The sequence below is a fragment of the Scyliorhinus canicula genome, chromosome 16, assembly GCF_902713615.1.
Source record: "Scyliorhinus canicula chromosome 16, sScyCan1.1, whole genome shotgun sequence".
Classification (NCBI taxonomy): Eukaryota; Metazoa; Chordata; class Chondrichthyes; order Carcharhiniformes; family Scyliorhinidae; genus Scyliorhinus; species Scyliorhinus canicula.
The window spans coordinates 6,883,852-6,904,155 of record NC_052161.1 but is presented as its reverse complement, the minus strand read 5'-3'; the positions used below and the strand labels follow the sequence as shown (position 1 = coordinate 6,904,155).

General features: G+C 49.3%; 1 protein-coding gene across 2 annotated transcripts in view; it reads left to right on the top strand.

Annotated features, from left to right (window-relative positions):
- The window catches only part of morn4 (MORN repeat containing 4), a 34,216-nt gene extending 19,782 nt beyond the window's left edge, over window positions 1-14,434 (top strand). For both annotated transcript variants that reach the window (XM_038822100.1, XM_038822099.1), the window contains 3 exons: window positions 7,257-7,371; window positions 11,810-11,919; window positions 13,923-14,434. In XM_038822100.1, coding sequence (XP_038678028.1) covers window positions 7,257-7,371; window positions 11,810-11,919; window positions 13,923-14,071 — 374 coding nt within the window. In that variant the 3' untranslated portion in view covers window positions 14,072-14,434. The remainder of the gene's footprint in view (window positions 1-7,256; window positions 7,372-11,809; window positions 11,920-13,922) is intronic.
- The last annotated feature ends 5,870 nt before the right edge of the window (window positions 14,435-20,304 follow it).

The following is a 20,304-nucleotide window of genomic DNA, read 5'->3' as shown; positions in this document are numbered from 1 at the left end:
CCCTCTGGGACCACATTCGGATCTGCGCAGCTGTGACTGGAAGGGTATCCATGAAGTTCTGTGCTGCCACAGCTTTGTCCGTCATTCGTGAAGAGGAGACACGCAGGCAGCAGGAAACGAGTGAGCGTGCTGCTGAAATGTATACTCCTAGGCTAATAATAACAAGGCCGTGTGTTGGATTCGGGCTGAGGGTATGAGTCCTCCTTGTCCTCCTTTGTCCTCCTTGGAAAAACCCCAGCAGAGGTTCATGGTCCGTGATGTTAAAAAAAGTGGCGCCCGTAGACATATTGGTGAAATCTTTTCACTGCATATATCATGGCTTGGCCTTCTTACTCTATCTGGGTGTAGCGACGCTCTGCATCTACACGAGTCCGGAAGCATACGCTATAGGATGTTGTCGCACCAATGCCGTATGAGGAGGCATTGCATGTGAGGACAAGCAGCCATGAAGGATCGGAATGGGTCAACAACTGGGAAGATAACAGCTGTTTCCTCTTCTGGGAAAATTATTCCTGTTTCCGAGCTCCCCAAGCCCGCCATTGATTCTTCTTGAATAATGTGCGAAGAGGAGCTAACAGGGCAGCAAAATTCAGGATAAATTTCCCATAATAGTTCACAAACCCCCAAAATGACGTCAATTAGGTCATGTTTTCTGGTGTTGGAGCCCCCTTTATGGCCTGGACCTTTTCCTCCACTGGGTGTAAACCATCCTTGTCCACACAGTAACGCAGGTACGTTTGACTGAAAGACACATTGCCTCTCTCAGACAGATGCCCGCTTGGGAGAATTGCGTGAGGGCCTCTTCTGGATTGCCAAAGTGCTCCTTCTCGGTGGACTGCACACACGGCATGGGATATCTGTCCAGGCAGGAGACCCTGTTCAAGGACATTTTATAATCGTTGCAGAGATGAACTGACCTATCCGGCTTTAACTCTGGGACCATGGTGCGACCATTCTGCAAATCAAACTGGGTTTATGATGCCCAAGCTCTCCAGGCGCCGTAACTCCGTTTCCACCTTGGTGTGCAAGGTATAGGAGATCGGTTGTGCTCTGGCAGGCCTCCAGGTCAATGTAGATTCAGGACTTGGCCGCCTTTATTTCAGCCAGGCCCTCCTGGAATACCTCCGGGTATTTCCTGAGGACCTCGTACAGGCTGCCGGTGCCCATCTGAAAAATCTGCTCCATTCCAAACACCGTGTTCATAGCCAATCAGAGCTCAACAGATTGGGTCCCAGCCCCGTACCACTATTAACCTCAATCTGACTGTGCTGCCCGTGGGTCACCGGGGTCACGGTGGTTCCTATAATTGGGTTCCCCAGTTTATGTGGCCAATTTGGCCTTCGTATCTCACGAGCTGAATGCCCATGTGGAAGCCGGTGGAAGGTCTGCTGACTGATGATCGAGACGGCAGCCCCCGTGTCTATCTCCATTACGAGAGGCCCATTTTATTGCAGTTTGATCTGAATTGGTGCCACTTTATGGGCCGTGATGCAATTCAGCTGCATCCAATCATCCTCCTCAGGGTGGACCATGTGCAACACCCTGGCTCGAGGCGACCTTATCGTCTGCCCAGGGCGGCATATTGTTTGCCGATTCTGGCGGCCTTGGTTGCCATTGGCTATGTCGCTGGCACTCCCTGTCTTTCTCTGAGGAGGTGTCACAAAGGTTATTACAGTCTGCCAGGACTTCACAAAGCGCTCAACAGCTAATTAAGTGCTTTTCACAAGTGTAATTGTAACAGTTAACACCATGTTGGAACAGTTAATTTGCATGTAGTAAGGTCACATGTACAGCAAGGAGCTAAATGACTGAATAACCTGTTTCAGTGATGTTGCCTTGAGGGATAAATATTGGTCAGAACTCCGGGGAGAATTTCCCTGCTCTTTGAAATGGGTCCTGAGAGGGCAGATGGAGCATCAGTTTAACATCGCGTGTGAAAGTACAAAGCTCTTTCAGTACTGCATTGCAATGTTACCTTAGACTTGTGCTCAAATGTCGAGAGTAGCTTTCTGACTCCGAGGTGAGGGTTCTACCCATTCAACCACAACTGACATTTAGGAAGCAATAGACTAGGATTGTGACCCAGTTGTGTAATCTGCAATCAATGATGAAATCACCCGTCAGCTTGAACTGTGAAACCGGCCTGAGTGGTGCTGTTGTAATCGTCACCCACTCTTACCAAAGTTACATATGGAGAAAGAGTTTTGATAATGGCTGGATAAAGGACTCTTTTGCTGAGTCAGTGGAGGGAGCAATCCACGATGGGGAATTTCAGTATAACTACAACCACTTGCATTTATATAGTACCTTTTAATGTAATAAATGTCCCAAGGTGCTTCATAGCATCATAGAATTTACAGTGCAGAAGGAGGCCATTTGGCCCATCGAGTCTGCACCAGCTCTTGGAAAGAGCACCCTACCCAAGCCCACACCTCCACCCTATCCCAGTAACCCCACCCAACACTAAGGGCAATTTTGGACACTAAGGTCAATTTATCACTGCCAATCCACCTAACCTGTACGTCTTTGGACTGTGGGAGGAAACCGGAGCACCCGGAGGAAACCCACGCAGACACGGGGAGAACGTGCAGACTCCGCACAGACAGTGACCCGAGCCGGGAATCAAACCTGTTCCTGTGAAGCCACAGTGCTATCCACTTGTGCTGCCTCTCATTCTCCCCGTGTCTGCGTGGGTCTCACCACCACGACCTAGAGATGTGCAGGGTAGGTAGATTGGCCACGCTAAATTGCCCCTTAATTGGAAAAATAAATTATTAAACAAAATTTGACACCCATATTTGAATTGGTGCAGAAGAGGCCCTTTGGCCCATCGAGTCTACACCGACGCATGAAAAACACCTGACCTGTCTACCTAATCCCATTCGCCAACACCTGACCTGTCTACCTAATCCCATTCGCCAACACCTGACCTGTCTACCTAATCCCATTCGCCAGCACTTGGCCAATAGCCTTGAAGTCATAGAATCATAGAAAGGTTAATGCACAGAAGGAGGCCATTCAGCCCATTGTGTCCATGCCAGCCTGAGGACACCCAGATGCCCTTTCTAATCCCACCTTCCTAACCCTGTAGTTTAGGTGCAGATCCAGACACTTTTTAAAAAGAGTTTAGGGTCTCTGCCTCCACCACTAAATCGGGCAGCGAATTCCAGACTCCCACTAACCTCTCTGCGTAAAAAGGTTTTCTCAGGACCCCTCGACACCTTCTGCCTCATATCGTGAACCCATTTCCCTGATTCTAGAATTCTCCACCAAGGGAAACAATTTTATCTCTTCCCCTCATAATTTTGAACACCTCAATTAAGTCACCCTTCAGCCTTCTTTGTTCGATGGAAAATAACCCCAACCTATCCAGTCTCTCCTGGTAGCCACACTTTTCCAGCCTTGGCAACATTCTTGTGAACCTCCTCTGCACTCTCTCCAGAGCAATAACGTCCTTCCTGTAATGTGGCGACCAGAACTGCACCCAGTACTCCAGTTGTGGCCTCACAGTGTTTTATACAATTCCAACATTATATTCTTACTTTTATATTCTACACCTCTGCCAATGAAGGAGAGCATTCCATATGCTTTCTTCACAACCTTGTCTACTTGAACTGCTGCCTTTAGGGACCTGTGCACTTGTACACTAAGATCTCTCACTTCATCTACCCCTCCTGGTATATTCCCATTTATTGTGTACTCCCTACAACTGTTTCACCTTCCTAAATGCATGACCTCACCCTTCTCGGTGTTAAATTCCATCTGCCACTTTCTCATCTATCATTCTGGACATTATAGCTATCCTTACACTGTCCACCTCTCAGCCAATCTTTGTGTTGTCTGCTTGAATGTTATGACTTGCCAAGTGCCCATCCAGGTACTTTTTAAAGGATGTGAGGCAACCCGCTTCTACCACCCTCCCAGGCAGTGCATTCCCCCATCAACACCCTCTGGGTAAAAAAAGGTTTCCCTCAAATCCTCATCACCTTCAACATGTGTCCCCTCATAACTGACCAACTAAGGAGAACAGCTGCTCCCTATCTACCCTATCCATGCCCCTCAGCATGGTAGCTCAGTAGTTAGAACTGATGCCTCACAGCGCCAGGGACCTGGGTTCGATTCCCGGCTTGGGTCACTGTCTGTGCGGAGTCTGTACGTTCTCCCCGTGTCTGCGTGGGTTTCCTCCGGGTGCTCCGGTTTCCTCCCACAAGTCCCGAAAGACATGCTGTTCGGTGAATTGGACATTCTGAACTCTTCCTTTGTGTACCTGAACAGGTGCCGGAGTGTGGCGACTAGGGGCTTTTCACTTCATTGCAGTAACTTCATTGCAGTGGTAATGTAAATCTGCTTGTGACAATAAAGATTATTATTAAAAAATTATTATTCTAATCTTGTACACCTCGATCAGGTCGCCCCCCTCAGTTTTCTCTGCTCCAGCGAAACCAACCCAAGCCGATTGTTATAACCCCAATGGAGATCCCGGGATCAGGACTATAAGATTTCCCGTGACCTCCATTTGGGTTATAACGTTGCTCTGGACTTTGGGGGGCGGGCGGGGAAGGGAAGGAGTGTCATACCCCAATCCAACCTCTCCATAACTTAAATGTTCCATTCCAGGCAACATCCTGGTGAATCCCCTCTGCACCCCCTCCAGTGCAATCACATCCTTCCGATAATGTGGTGACCAGTATTGCCACAGTACTCCAGCTGTGGCCTCACCAAAGTTCTATACAACTCCAACGTGACCTCCCTGCTTTTGTAATCGATGCCTCGATTGATAAAGGCGAGCGTCCCATCTGCCTTTTACACAACCCTATTAACCTGCCCTTCTGACTTCGGAGATCTGTGGACTAACACAACACGTTCCTTTGGAACTTCCCAGTATTAGGCCATTTATTGAATACTTTCTTGTCAAATTACCCCTTCCAAAGTGTATCACCTCACACTTTTCAGGTTAAATTTCAGCTGCCGCTTATCCGCCCATTTGACCATCCCGTCTATTTGACCATCTTCCTGTAACCCAAGACACTCAACCTCACTGATAACCGCCCTGCCAATCTTTGTGTCATCCACAAACTTACTGATCCTACTCCCCACATAGTCAACTATGTTGTTTATATAAATGACAAACATTAGGGGAGCCAGCACAGATCCCTGTGGTATGCCACTGGACACTGGCTTCCAGTCACTAAGATGTGGAGATGCCAGCATTGGACTGGAGTGAGCACAGTAAGAAGTCATACAACACCAGGTTAAAGTCCAACGCTAGCGTTTGAAACAAACCTGTTGGACTTTAACCTGGTGTTGTAAGACTTCTTACAGTCACTAAAGCAGCCGTCTGTCATCACCCTCTGTCTCCTCCGGCTAAGCCAATCCACCTTAACAAGTTCCCCTTTATCCCATGTGCGTTTGCCTTCTTTATAAGTCTCCGATGTGGGACCTTGTCAAAGGCTTTGTTGAAATCCACATAAACTACGTCAACTGCACTGCCCTCATCGACACACCTGGTCACATCCTCAAACAATTCAATCAAATTTGTTAGGCATGACCTCCTTTTGACAAAGCCATGCTGACCATCCCTGATCAAACCTTGCCTCTCCAAGTAGCGATAGATTCTCTCCTTCAGCATTTTCTCCAATAGTTTCCCTACCACTGACGCGAGTCTGGTCTGTAGTTCCCTACAGCTTGGTCAAAGAGAGAGATTTTAAGGAGGGTGGTAATTGAGAAGAGAGGTTTGAGGAAATTCCAGAGCTGTGGGCCTTGGCAACTGAAGACGTGGCTGGCAATGGTGGAGCGATGAAAACTAGGGTTGTGCAAGAGCCAGAATTAGAGGAGAGCAGAGATTTTGGAGGGTTGTTGGGCCAGAGTGGGTTATGGAGATGGGGGTGAAGCCAAGGAGAGATTTCAACATGAGGATAGCATAGGCATGTTTAATCAGGAGCCACTGCAAGCCAATGATCGTAGGGGTGATGGATGGATGGGCCTTCGCTTTGTTTTTAAATTTAGCATACCCAATTATTTTTTCAATTAAAGGGCAATTTAGTGTGGCCAATCCACCTACCTCGCACATCATTTTGGGTTGTGGGAGTGAGACCCACGCAGACACGGGGAGAATGTGCAAACTCCACACTGACAATGACCGGGGGCCGGGATCGAACCCGGGTCCTCGCTGCCAATGAGGCAGCCGTGCTAAGCACGGCACCACTGTGCAGCACGGATGGGACATACTTGACAAAGCACAATATTGACAAAGACTCACACAGACTCTAAATGTCAACTCCCTTCTCTCTCCACAGATGCTGTCAGACCTGCTGAGATTGTTCAGTATTTACTCCTTTTGTTTCAGATTCCAGCATCCGCAGTAATTTGCTTTTACATTGCAACATTGCAATATATTTGCTTAAACTCTCTTACTTTTGCCATCCTTTACAGTGATTGGGACCCGTATGATGGAACAGTGCCTCCAGCAGCTGGAGGGCACATGGAGGGACAAGGGACATGTTTCCGAGGACCTTGTGTTCAGGCTGTCACCATTGACGTTTTATGCGTACCATTCCCTCCCTGGCCCCAACTCCTCTCCTGGGGGCCCCATATCTGGGTACATGGGCAGCAACGCCACTCTCCAGTAGTTCAGCCAAGTGGGTCAGTGCAAAGCTGAATCGCAGATGTCAGGAAACCATCTGCACCAAAGTGTGGCTTCGCCGAGCACAAGGTCATTTCAGTATGATTAGCTGGACAGGAATCTTTTAGGCGGTAGAGGAAATGGGTTTGGAAGGTGCCTGACGAGGGAGGCTTGGTGACTTGCTGCAGTGCATCTTGTACATCGTACACACTCTGGCACTGTGTGCTGATTGCGGAGGGAGTGAATGTTTAAGGCAGTGGATGGAGTACCAACTAAGTGGACTGGCTTTTCTTGTTGGTGTCAAGCTTCTTGAATCCTGTTGCAACTGCACCCATCCAAACAAGTGGAGAGTATTCTTTCACACTCCTGTGAAAGGTGGGCAGAAAGACTTTTTGGGTGTTAGCAGGTGAACCACTTGCCACAGAATACTCAGCCTCTGCCGCTGAGGCCAATTTGTAGCACGACTCAAACGCTGCTCCATTTAAGGTCAGCACAAACCTAGGGATCAAAGCCGGTGAGTTCCAGATTTCCACATGGCCGTTTCCCCCGTGAGTTGCCAGACTAGTATTGACTGAACTGTATTGCTCTGCAACGCCATTCACGCTTGTGACCTTTTACCCTTCCTCTGCACCAGGTCGCCGGCATGGGATGGGGCAGCTGAGGTTTGCAGACGGCAGCAGCTACGGCGGCCAGTTTGAGAACGGCCTGTTCAGTGGCCGCGGGACGCTGGTCTTCTCTGATGGCTCGAGGTAAGCTGGAGTCCAGGCCGAAGGCTCGGAAATAGCCGCTCACTTCTCAAGCTGCCAGTAATTCTCAAACACAAGAATTAACTTTCATTTAATGGCCTCCTTCTGCACTGTAAATTCTATGGTCTATTTAGACACTGCCTTTCACAACCTCAGGACTGCCCAAAACACATTGCCAACGAGGGAGTATTTTTGGTGATAGTTGTTGTAATATACGGAAAGGTTGAAGCTAATTTGTACACAGCAAGATCCCACAAATTGCAAAGTGATAATGACCAAATGATCTATTTCTTAGTGATTGACCGAAGGATAAATGTTGGCCAGGACCCCATGGAGAACACCCTGGCAGCTCTTCAAAGATCCATGGGATCTCTTTTATGCCTATGAGAGAGCGGACAGTGCCGTGTCATCTGGTGGATGGATTAAAATCAATGCATATTTTTATAGTTAAAAGTGGCCCCTATAATCAGTGATTACTTGATCAGAAACTGTTGAGGGCCTGCCAATATGCATCCCTGTTATTTTCAAAGTGAATTCTCTCCTGTGCCTGTTTATCTATAACACAGTCTGTCTAACTCAGGGGTGGGCAAACTTTTCCGTGCAAGGGCCACATTCAAAAATTCACAATTCACAAAGGGCCGCATAGTATATTAAGTAAAATAATTACTTCACCCGGTTATGATTCTGGGCGCCTCATATAGAACATAGAACAGCACAGAACAGGCCCTTCGGCCCTCGACGTTGTGCCGAGCAATGATCACCCTACTCAAGTCAATGTATCCACCCTATACCAGTAAGTAACCCAACAGCCCGCCTCCATTAACCTTAAAAAAAATTTAAAAAAAAAAAAAAAAATTAAAAAAAAAAATTTTTTTTTTTTTTTTAATGACTTGGCGGGCCGCAGAAATACCTTTGGCGGGCCGCATGCGGCCCGCGGGCCGTAGTTTGCCCACCCCTGGTCTAACTGCTAAGATAACAGTTGTCGGTGCCTGCATTGTTGTTCCCCTTTTTGCCAGAGGGTGTCGCTGTAGCATATAGTCCGGCTTTGAACAGCATATACAGCCTTTCTGTTGGGCTTCTCCAAAGCACACACTTTTCACAGGCCTTACAGCCTTGTTTCAGACATGGACAAAAATAGCTGAGCACCAGAGTGACTGCTCTTGACATCAAGGCAGCATCTGATCGAGTGTGGCATCAAGGAGGCCTCGCAAAACTGGCATCAGTGAAAATCGGGGAACATTCTCTGCCGGTTGGAGTCGGACCTGGCACAAAGGAAAATGGTTGTTGGAGGTCAATCATCTCCGCTCCAGGACATCACAGTAGGAGTTCCTCAGGGTTGTGTACTTGTTCCAACCATCTTCAGCTGCTTCATCAATGACCTTCCATCATAAGGTCAGAAGTGGAGATGTTCGCTGATGACTGCACAATGTTCAGCATCATTCGCGACGACTCATATCGAACCATTCCATGTGCAAATGCGGCAAAACCTGGACAATATCCAGGCTTGGGCTGACAAGTGGCAAGTAACATTTGCACCACACAAGCTGCAGGCAATGACCATACCCAGTAAGATGGCCCCTTGACATTCAATGGCATTACATCGCTAAGTCCCCACTATCAACATCATGGGGGTTACCATTGACCAGAAACTGAACTGGACCCAGCCACATTAATACTGTGGCTACCAGAGTAAGTCAAAGGCTCGGAATCCTGTGGTAACTCATCTCCTGACTCCCTAAAGCCTGTCCGGCATCTTCAAGGCACAAGTCAGGAGTGTAACGCAACATTCTCTACTTGCCTGGATGAGTGCAGCTCCAACAACACTCAAGACCCTTGAGTCCAGGGTGGCGCAGTTGTTAGCACTGCGGCTCACTGCAGTGAGGACATTGGTGCGATCACGGCCCGGGGGGTCACTGTCCGTGTGGAGTTTGCACATTCTCCCTGTGTCGGCATGGGTTTCACCCCCACAACCCAAAGATGTGCAGGGTAGGTGGATTGGCCACGCTAAATTACTCCTGAATTGGGGGGAAAAAAAATTGGGTACTCTAAATTGTTTTTTAAAAACGCTTGACTCCATCCAGGACAAAGCAGCCTCGCTTGATTGCTGTCCCTTCACGAACATTCAATCGCTCCATTACCGATGCACTGTAGAAGCCGTGTGTGCCATCTACAAGATGCACTGCAGTAACTCACCAAGATTCCTTAGGCAGCACCTTCCAAACCCACGACCACTACCATCTAGAAGGACAAGAGCAGCCGATACCTGGGAACCCCACTATTTGGAGGTTCCCCGCCAAGTCACTCGCCACCCTGACTTGAAAATGCATCGCAGTTCCTTCACTGTCGCTGGGTCAAATCCTGGAACTCCCTCCCTAACAGCACAGTGGGTGTACCTACACCATATGGACTGCAGCTCACTACCTGGTCAAGGGTAACGAGGGAGGGGCAATAGATGCTGTCCCACCCAGCGACGCCCACATCCCGGAAATGAATAAATACATTTTTAAAACCTCTTATTTATATTCCTGCACCTTCATTCGAGGATTACCAGGGCCTCTCTGGTGTTTTTTTGCTCCAGGGATACTTGCAGTAATTTGTAGTGCCACTTTCTCCACATTGAGTGAGATCATGGGCGTGATTCAAAGGGCAAAAAACAAAGTCCCGTTTCGGGTGCGTGTAGCGAGGTGTTTCTCAACATCTGAAACAGCGAGAAAGATCCCACTATTCAACGTCACTTTGCTGAAGTTTTTTGGCCTTAGCAGGGCCCTGTCGAGGCGGCACATCTGTAATTTTGTGCACTGACTAGTTCAGCTCACCGGTTCACGAAGGTGTCTTGCCAATTGTGGCACTATTTTTAAAGGCAGCCCCTGGCCGGGATTCTCCGATCTCGCGGCCAAGTTCTGACACCGGCGTCAAAAGCGGCGCGAGCCACTCTGGCACCAACGGGCCTCCAGGCCCAGGTATTCACCCCTTCCTAGGGGGCTAGTATGGCGCCAGAGTGGTATCCGCTGCTCCGGCGCGGGTCCACGCATGTGCGCCACGGCCAGTACAGGTCCGCGCATGCGCGTGGGTTCTCGTCTCCACGCCAGCCCCCGGTCAATATGGCGGAGCCCTACAGGGGCCCAGCATGGAGGAACATCGCCCCCCCCCCCCCCCCAACGGAATTATCCCGCCCGCCGATCGATAGGCCCCGATCGCGGGCCAGGCCACCGTGGAGGGCCCCCGCAGCCAGATCTCCGAGGTCCTGCCGGGTGGGACCATACGTAACCCACGTCGGCGGGTATCCGGCCCATCGAGGCACGGAGAATCGCTGAGGGGCCACTTTCAATGCCCCCCAACCGGCGCGGCAGCGGTGAATTAGTGGCCTGGCAACGTTCTCGCACCCCCCCCGCTGATTCTCCAACCCGGCGCGGGATCAGAGAATCCCGGCCCCTATCCTTTGGTCCCATTCCCACCTCACTGACCCCATCGCGGCTTCCAGAACTCCCCACTTCACCCAATTTGCCTCTTGCGAGGTCCTCAAGCCACAACCACCCCACGTCTTATAGGCAACCTGGCACCCAGGCACCTTGGCAGTGCCAGCCTGGCATGCCAGGTGGCAGTGCCAGTGGGAGTGCCAGGGTGACCAGGTGCTGTCACCGCTGACCGGGATGCACGTTGTAGTTGTACCGGGCAGTGAATACTGAGGGATGTCAAGTGGAGATAGTCAAGATTGTGAAGGGACTTGGTGGAGTAGAGATGAGGAAGATGTTTCCACTTGTGGGAGTCCCAAAATAGGGTTCATAAATAACCACCTGCAACTGTACAGAACTTTTTTAATGTCATAAACCATTGGAAGAAATTATAAATATCATCGCAATAAATGCAGTTGGTGATTTGGGAGAAGCCTCTTTACCCGGAGAGTGGTGAGAACGTGGAACTCGCACCCACAGGGTAGCATAGATTCATTCAGGGGAATCCAGGTAAGTACATGAGTGAGAAAGGAACTTGTTATACTGACAGGGTGAGATGGCAGCTGGGAAGAAGTTCATATGGAGCATAAACACCAGCTTGCATCAATCAAGCTGAATGGCCCATTTCTTTTTTTAAATAAATTTGTAAAGTACCCAATTAATTTTTTCCAATTAAGGGGCAATTTAGCATGGTCAATCCGCCTTCCCTGCACATCTTGGGTTGTGGGGGTGAAACCCACGCAAACACGGGGACAATGTGCAAACTCCACACGGACAGTGACCCAGAGCCGGGATCGAACCCGAGACCTCGGCGCCGTGAGGCTGCAGGGCTAACCCACTGCGCCACCATGCTGCCCTGGAATGGCCCATTTCTGCCCCTGGTTGGTTGAACTATGGTGAACTAAAGCAAAGATAGCGGTTCGCGGGCAGCTTAAGAACGGACAGTGCCTCTTTGCATATTAAAACTCTGTTGTGGTTTCTGTCATCAGGTATGAGGGGGAGTTTGTACAGGGCAAGTTCCAAGGAGTTGGGGTCTTCACTCGATATGATGGGATGAAGTTTGAAGGAGAGTTCAAAAATGGACGTGTGGAAGGATATGGTAAGGAGTGATCGATCAACTCCATTAATCTCTTCGAGTAAGTTGAGAAAAGCTTTTGGTAAAAGGTAATCTAGCCAGGGCGAGCTCAATTCAACCCAATTCGGTCTAACTGGGGTTACAAACAGAAAATGCTGGAAGTACTCAGCAGGTCGGGTAGCATCTGTGAAGTGAGAGAGACAGAGTTAATGTTTCAGGTTGATGACCTTTCAGTTTTGATTTTAGATTTCCTGCATCTACAATAATTTGCTTTCGTGTTCAGTCTAACCAATCTTAAGAAAGGTCAATTCAGCCGAGTTCAGCACCTCAAACTAGTGTTTCTTAACCTGACACAGCCCGTCCTAGCTCAGCTCAGTCTAACCCAATCCAGTCCAGTTCAGGCAATTTCCGTCTGATGTTGGTTTTTCCGTGATCCGTTTCTGTCGGAGGCTGTGTTTCGCTGGCTGAGAATGAATGCAAAAAGAAATGCATAAGGCAATCCAGGGTAAGTTATGTCACGGCTCAAGTTATGATTTCCTCAGAAAATTCAATTTGGAGTATCCTTTCTTGTTGATCTCGCTCGTGAACACAGCAATGGTGGACTCCCCCTGCCTTTGGTGGGATGGCAGAGTGTCAAAATGGTGGTGGTAATGAAGTGAGAATCTGGTCACCTAAATGGGTGTTTATTTTTGGTAAGAAGATCATGGGCAGGATTCTCTGACCCTCCGCGGCAGAAACTGCCCGGCGAGGGGTGGAGAATAGCCGTTCACGCCGGAAATCCGGCACTTCCGCAATTCTCCCCGGACCCGCCAGTCTCCCGCGGTCGATGCGGCGCTGGTTGAGGGCTGGTGGGGGGCAGGGGCCACCGATCGGCAGGTCGTCACGATTTGGGAGGGACCTACCTTCCTCTGCGCGGGCTCGCTGTGTGGGTCCGCCATGTCGGCGGCGCCCGCTCCGAGGTGGGCCGCCGTGCCCATGCGCAGACCCGCTTGCGGCCGCCGTGCACGTGCGCAGCCACGCGGTCTGGCTAGCAGGGCCTCACCGGCAGCCAGAGCTGCGGGACGCATGCCGGGGCTCTGCTAGACCCCTTGAAAATGGAGAATCACCAAGGACCTTCGAGGAAAAAGTCCGGAGTGTTTCTCGCCCGTTTTCTGGCGGGCGTGGGGGACTTAGTCCCCAGAAGGGAGAATCCCGCCCAGTGAGTTTGAAATAGTGGGCGGCACAGTGGTTAGCACTGCCGCCTCACAGCACCAGCGACCCGGTTTCGATTCCAAACTTGGGTGACTGTCTGTGCGGTGTTTGCACGTTCTCCCTGTGTCTGCATGGGTTTCCTCCAGGTGCTCCGGTTTCCTCCCACAGTCCAAAGCTCTGTCAGTTAGGTGGGGTCACGGGGATAGGACGGAAGAGTGGGCCTCGGTGGGGTATTCTTTCACAGGACCGGTGCAGACTCGATGGGCCGAATAGCTGCCTCCTGCACTGTGGGGATTCTATGGATCTACCTGCGATTCAGTTTGGGTTGCCAACTATCCTCAGTGCGCAGCCAGTGATGAACTGCGGAGGGAATGTGCATTGGGATATCTATTTTCTGGAAACCCTGCAAGCCAGTGCCCAATTAGTCAGATGATCCTTGCTCAAGAAGCAGTGAAAGACTTGTTGTGTTCCTTGCAGAGTATCATAAGGAAATGTGACCTTTAAAATCAGCCAGGTGATTCAGGAAATAAGTTTAAGAAACTTCTTCAATGTGTGCATTTGTATCCCACATAACCCAGTAGGTGCTAGCTCAATTCATAATCTAAAGCTGAGATCAGTAGTTTTATTGGGTAGCCAAGGATATTTAAGGGACATGGATCCTAGTTGGATGGGGTAGCATACAGAACAATCATGATCTCATTGAATGGTGGACCAGGATTAAGTAGCTGAATGGCCTCTTCCTGTTCCTGGGTTGCTCAACTGCAGGGTTTTAACCACAGCTTAAACCGTGTGCCTGCATCTCTCGGCTGAAGTAACTTTGCCTGTCTTCCACTCAGGTCTGCTAATGTTCCCCGACGGCTCGTGTGGTCACCCGAGAAATGAGGGCATCTTCGAGAACAACAGGCTGTGTAAACGGGAGAAATGTCAAGCCGTGATCCAGAGAGCACAGGCGAGCGCGAAAAGCGCAAGGGGACTCCCCCTGTAACCATTCCTCTGCGTGTCAAGTCAATTTAACGGCTCATCCTATCCATGTGGGAGGACGCAGAGAGACAGTCTTTGCCTTCAGAGCTGTTTATTTCCAAACTGTGAATTCCAATTGTGGTCTCTCTTCCATTTCCTTCCCAGTCTGTCTAACAATATAGTGGGTAGCCCAGCACAGCTAGGCATGGAAGGCACGCAGGTTCCATTTGCTGGCTTCCCAACCTACAGCTGCAGTTCTTGAGAAGTTTGGGTGCCAATGGTAGGGGGACGACTTGGCTTCTAGCTGCCCTTCCGTACGGACTGCAAACAGTATTGTCTGCAGGACTTTGTGCGGGGAGTTGGGGTGTCAAAGAGGCAGAGGGTGAGGTTGTTGGATGGGGGGGGGGGGGGGGGGTTGACTTGGGGAGAATTTTCCCTTAAGATGTCCCTGAGTCCTGTAAATCTCTTTCTGGCTCACTAGCCTCTCACCTCGGTTGCAGCTTGGAGGGGCCGAATGCAGAGGCCTCTGTCAGCTCAGCTTGGTCAACTAATATAACTCTGCAGCGCAACACAATAGGCTCCTGACCGGCTCTATCCTCCCCCACCAAACAAAGGGCAAACCTGCAATTAATCATTGTTATTCTGCATCATTGGATTTGTTCAAAATTGTTATGTTTAAATAGCATAAATATGGCAAAACCGCTCAAGAGGGTGGCTGACGGCCGGCCAATTAGCAAAAATACCAGAAATGGGTAGAATTCATTTAGCGAATGATCTGGAATTCTCTGCACAGGGTGGAGGAAGCAGATTTAATATTAATTTTCAAAAGGGAATTATATATGTATCTGAAAAAGGAAAAGCATTTGCAGGGTTATGGGGAGTTGTGTAGGGTGGGTCTAATTGGATGGCTCTTTCCGAGAGACCGCGCAGGCTCAAGTGGCCGAATAGCCGCTTCCCATGCTGCTCGAGTGACTGATTAGGTCATGATTGCCTGGTGGGGACTGTCGTTCAGATACACCAACCCTGTCCCATCTTCCCAATACAACATCAGTGTCCTCGTATAAAAACAAATTATTGTGGGTGCCGAAAATCTGAATTAAGAGGGAATTCTGGACAGACTCAGCAGGGCTGGCAGCATCTGTGGAGAGAGTAACGGAGTTAACGTTTCGAGTACGTATGACCCTCCTGCAGAGCCGGAGGAAGAGTCAGCTGGATTTGAAACATTACCTCTGTGTTTCTCTCTCTCCACAGATGCTGTCTGACCTGCTGAGATTTTCCAGCACTTTCTGTTTGCATTGCGGTGTCCCCGGGTGGGATTTTCTCTCCTCCCCCATGGCGTGGTTTGCAGAGGTAGCCCGCCTGCCATTCGCCGGGTTTCCCATTGTTCACACCCTCCGCCGCAGGAAATCCGTGGCTGTGAATAGCCAGAAAATCCCTCCCCTTGTGTTTCCTCTTTCTGGGCTGTGCAGCTCTGCACCAGTAAGGGACAAAGTTTAAATCTTTTCCCATCATTGGACATGTTTGAAGTTGGTGGCACCTGCAGCCCTTTAGTGTTCTGATCCTGGATTTATCCAGCAGGCAGCATTAAGTACAGGCCTTCCCAAATCTCCGGTCCCACAAATATCTAATGGGGAAGAAATGTCCAACGGAGACCCCAAGCTTGGTGGGAAGCACGGGCCACGAGTCAGGGTGTCAGACCCCATATCCTGGCCTTGATAACTCTTCCTACCAATCTTATCCAGTTTCCCCACCCCCTACATTTGTAAACACATTCTGCTTGGCTCTGGGGAGGCAGTGGTATTGTGGCTGGACTAGTACTCCAAAGACCCAGGGTAATGCTCTGGGACTGGAACCCTACCATGGCAGATGGTGAAATTTACATTTGATACAAATCTGGAATGAAAGTCTAATGACTACCATGAAAGGATTGCCATTTAAAAACCCATGTGGTTCACTAATGCCCTTTCGGGAAGGAAATCTGGTGGCCCTACCTGGTCTGGCCTACACGTGACTCCAGACCCAGAATAATATGATTGACTCTTACCCAGCCAGCAACCCATCCGTCCCATGAACAAATTTTAAACAAAGCCTGCCCGCTAAACCTGTTCATGTCCCCAAACCTGTGCCCTGTTATCCTATTGCCACGGCATTTCTAGTGTTGTAGAGGTATCTTGTACCCCTCAGTAAGGCCTCCTCGAGAACTGTCAGTTCAGTGACCACACTGTTGTGCATGATGCAGTGCCTTTATTACCCCATGGTTTGCTGTTGCCATTAACCACACACAACGCAAGAACAAACATAACGTGAGGGCAAACACAACATCGAGGACAGCCAATCTTCTCCCTGTTCCATTCTCTGCCCCACTCTGAAACCTCGAGTGAGATGAAACTTTCCATGCGACATGACCGCTTCCCCTCCCACCCCCAACCATTTCAGCCTCGCTCTGCACACCCCCTTCCCGCAGCGGAACTCACCCCCTGCGTTTCCCTTTTTAAAAATGTTACACCTCAGTCCGATCATTGCTCTGTCTCCTGACTGTCTCCTGCGTCACCCCTAGTTATTTATTAATCAAGTGCCGGAATAATTACTTGAGAACCAAACGTCAATTTGACATAATTTGCTGGTGCTAAGAAACCGCTCTTTGCTAGTTTTAGCCTCGCTGGGATCCCGCGATATCTCAAGTGTTCACTTTGTCGCCAAGTTTGAGCGATGTCTTGAAGCAGCCAGTTTACTGACCGGACCATGTTGTATTTCCATTGGAACGTAGGGACAGAAGGAGGCCATTTAGTCCTTGCAGCCTGCCCACCATTCAACAAGATAATGACTGACCTGTGATTGAACCCCATGGGCGAGATTCTCCGTACTCCCGACGGTGCGGAGAATAGCGTGGCTCGTAAAATTTTACGGCCACGCTGTTCCGACGCCCTCCCGCTATTCTCCTCCCCCACCCCCCCCCCTCCCCCCACGCCCGACTCCCGATACGAATCGCTGCCGCCGTTTTTTTACGGCCGGCAGCGATTCTCAGCTGATGGATGGGCCGAGTTCCCAGCCCTTTACGGCTGTTTTTACGAACGGCAAACACACCTGGTCTGGCCGTTCGTAAAAACGGCCGTAAACTGTCGATTTTTAAAACCATGACACCGATTGGCACGGCCGTACCACGGCCGTGCCAAGGGTGCCATGGGCCCGCGATCGGTGGGCACCGATCGTGGGCAGCGGGCCCGATGCCCGCGCACTCTTTGTCCTTCCGCCGCCCCGCAGTATCCATTCGCGGGGCGGCTGAGGGGCATCCTGGCCCGCGCATGCCCGGGTTTCGCGCAAATGCGCGATGACGTCATCCGCGCATGCGCGGGTTGGAGTCTTCCAATCCGCGCATGCGCGGCTGACGTCATATGACGCGTCAGCCGGCGCTAACTCTGGCAAGCGTGCTTAACGAAATTCGTTAAGCCCGCGATGTCGGAGTTTACGGCGTCGGCATGCTAGCCCCGACCGGGGACCAGAATCGGTTCCCGGTCGGGAAGGGGGGGGCTGGCGTCAAACCCGCCCGGATTTGACGCCAGCCTTACGATTTCTCCCCATATGGGAGAATCGCGCCCTATATACCTGCCTTTGGCCCATAATCACTCATTAACTTTGGTTAACGAATAATTTATTGATCTCAGATTTGAAATTAACACTTAATCCATTAGCTGCTATTTGCAGAAGAGTTCAGGTTGAAGCTTACAGTATTGACGAGGCAAAATTGCACTGGCTGTTCACCCCTGGACCATTCAGTGTTTCTAATGGTGCAAAAGGAACAAGGTGAAGTGGACGGAAAGCCTTCAGTATTCTTCGGTTCCGATGAAACCCCATGCTAACCCAACTTTCTCTTTCAGAGGTTGGCAGCTGTACATTTCCTGTGCTTTATTTAATTGTGTACATAGTGGTCATTTCTAACCTGCTTTATTACTGTTTTAAATTGCCTTAACTACCAGTAAGCCGTGACAGGATGTCGATTTGAACGGGGTCCCAATCTAGGGTGATGCAGGATTGGACTAGTAGAAACCGAATTTGCCTCCTACCTCGCTTACGATGGGGCGATCCGGTTAATGAGGAAATAATAACTGCTGTGTTATTTTGCTGGGTGGTGATGCGAGCGAGTGCAATGGAAGTGAGAAAGCCACCCTGCACCTTTATGATTGTAAAATGAACCAGGTTCTTCCCTTCCGTGCAGGCTGCTGTGAAATGTAAATTTAAGAGAACTGAAGTCTGCAAAGCAATTGTCTGCTGTTTAATTTGGAGTAGTGTTGTTCTGCTGCTGCTGCTGTGTTTTTGTGCCTTTTTTGCCGTACGATACAGGGAAACATAAAACTGGGAGTGCGCGTGTCCAAATTGGGGAGATTTCTCTCCCAAACAGACGTATCTTGGGACACTGTCTATGAATAATTCGAGACATGGCATGTGATGATTGTAGCTTTGCTAGGGGAGGGGCTGCTGGATGGTGGGAGGGGGGTGGGGAGGGTTACAGATTGTTCCCAAAGCATTCTGCTCCTGGGAGTTTTCCTCACTCAGTATCTGTCTGCTGTACCCTCACTGACCAGGATTGATTCCAACCATTAATCATCAACTTCTTTATTGTTGTATCATGCGTCTAACAGGATGGCAGATGGTGAACTGGATGGAATTTGGTTCTTTCTCATCCGCAAACTCCTGTGGACATGTGACATGTTTACCATTGCGATGGATAAATGGTCACCCGATAATCTCGTTCTTCAGGTCATGCACCAAAACTTACCGGCTTTGTGTCACCCGAACTCCTCCTGTCCTTTTGATGGTAACAATTGCTGCGCATGCCTTATTTCACCCTGTCGGTAGATCCCACGTTTTCTCTGTTCAGAGTTGTTCGGTGTTGCTGTTGGCCTTGTACCTATTTTGGCCTTGAGATGGTCTATAGCTATTTGTTGTTATCCAGTGCACATCCCTGCCCCCAATAGCCAGCCCTCTATTTAATTTCCCTTGGATTTTGCTAGGGTGATCTCCTTGTCCCCTCATTATATAGTTCGCATGAAGCAAAGAAACAGGAGTGACTTGTGACACAGCCCCCAGATTCAGCCCCTTGCCCTACCAGCTGATTTGGACATGCTCTATCTACTCCGTATTGTCCAAATCTTCATGTTCATCCAAACTATCTCAGGAGCAGGGGACTTGTCAGTGAGATCACTCATGTGCTGCTACCACAATTTGTAATGGATGGAGCATTTTCCTAATTTATTCATTTTCTTTTTGCTATGAAAGAAAAAAGGGCTGGTCTCTTTTAAGCTTTTCAAAAAAAAATAGTTGCAGTTCCGGTTTTAGCCCAGACGTCCTCGTCGAGCTCGAGATGGGCAGAAAGGCTCATTACCCATAATTGTCAAACATTCCAAATTAATTGCAATGTAGTCAAAGTCGAACATGGTGCTTTCTCATTACTTGACTTTACTTTCCTGCCTTCAGTATCCGTGAGGAGTTGGTGGATTTTCTTGCACATCTATAACTGATAGAAATGTATTAACTTCACATTCTTACATGTGTTGCCTTTTTTCTCCCCAAGTCTTATTTTTCAAGTGCAATTAAATATTTATTGTGATTACAAACTGGTTTGTTCAAATAATGCAATAAATGTGGTCTTTATTACTACTTATTCCGCCTGGATATTGTGTATTTCTTTCTCTTCGGCGGGCGAGCCTGGTGGGATGGCTCAGTTTAAGCAGCACCCTGGGCTCAGTTGTGGATTGAAACTCCACTGTGGGAGCACTGCGCTGTTTGAGGTGCCGTCCTTTGGAGTCCCTGTTGAGGCATTTATTGTGGGTCCCTGGGTAAATGGGTAAAGACACTATTGTAAGACTATTCCAGCTGAGAAACAGGATAGATCTGTTGGCTCCAGTGCTTTTTCACCTAGTCGAATCCCTCTTCTACTCACTTCCTATACACCACATATTCCTGTTTCCAGAAACCGTGTAATAATCCCTTTCAAAATAATTTGTATTCCACTTCAAGAAGTGGTTTGTGGCAGAAAATTTCACATTCTAAGCATCTGGAAAGCATTTTTTCCTCGTCTTCCTTCGTTCTTTTTACTTTTGACAATTCGTAATCACGAAGGGAGCCCGCCCATAAACTCCGGTTCAATGAAACGTATTGCCGGGTGCCAGTTAAGTAACAGTTCAACAAATTGACCAGCTATCTTGTATGGGGCTGGTTTAACACAGTGGGCTAAATAGCTGGCTTGTAAAGCACACCCAG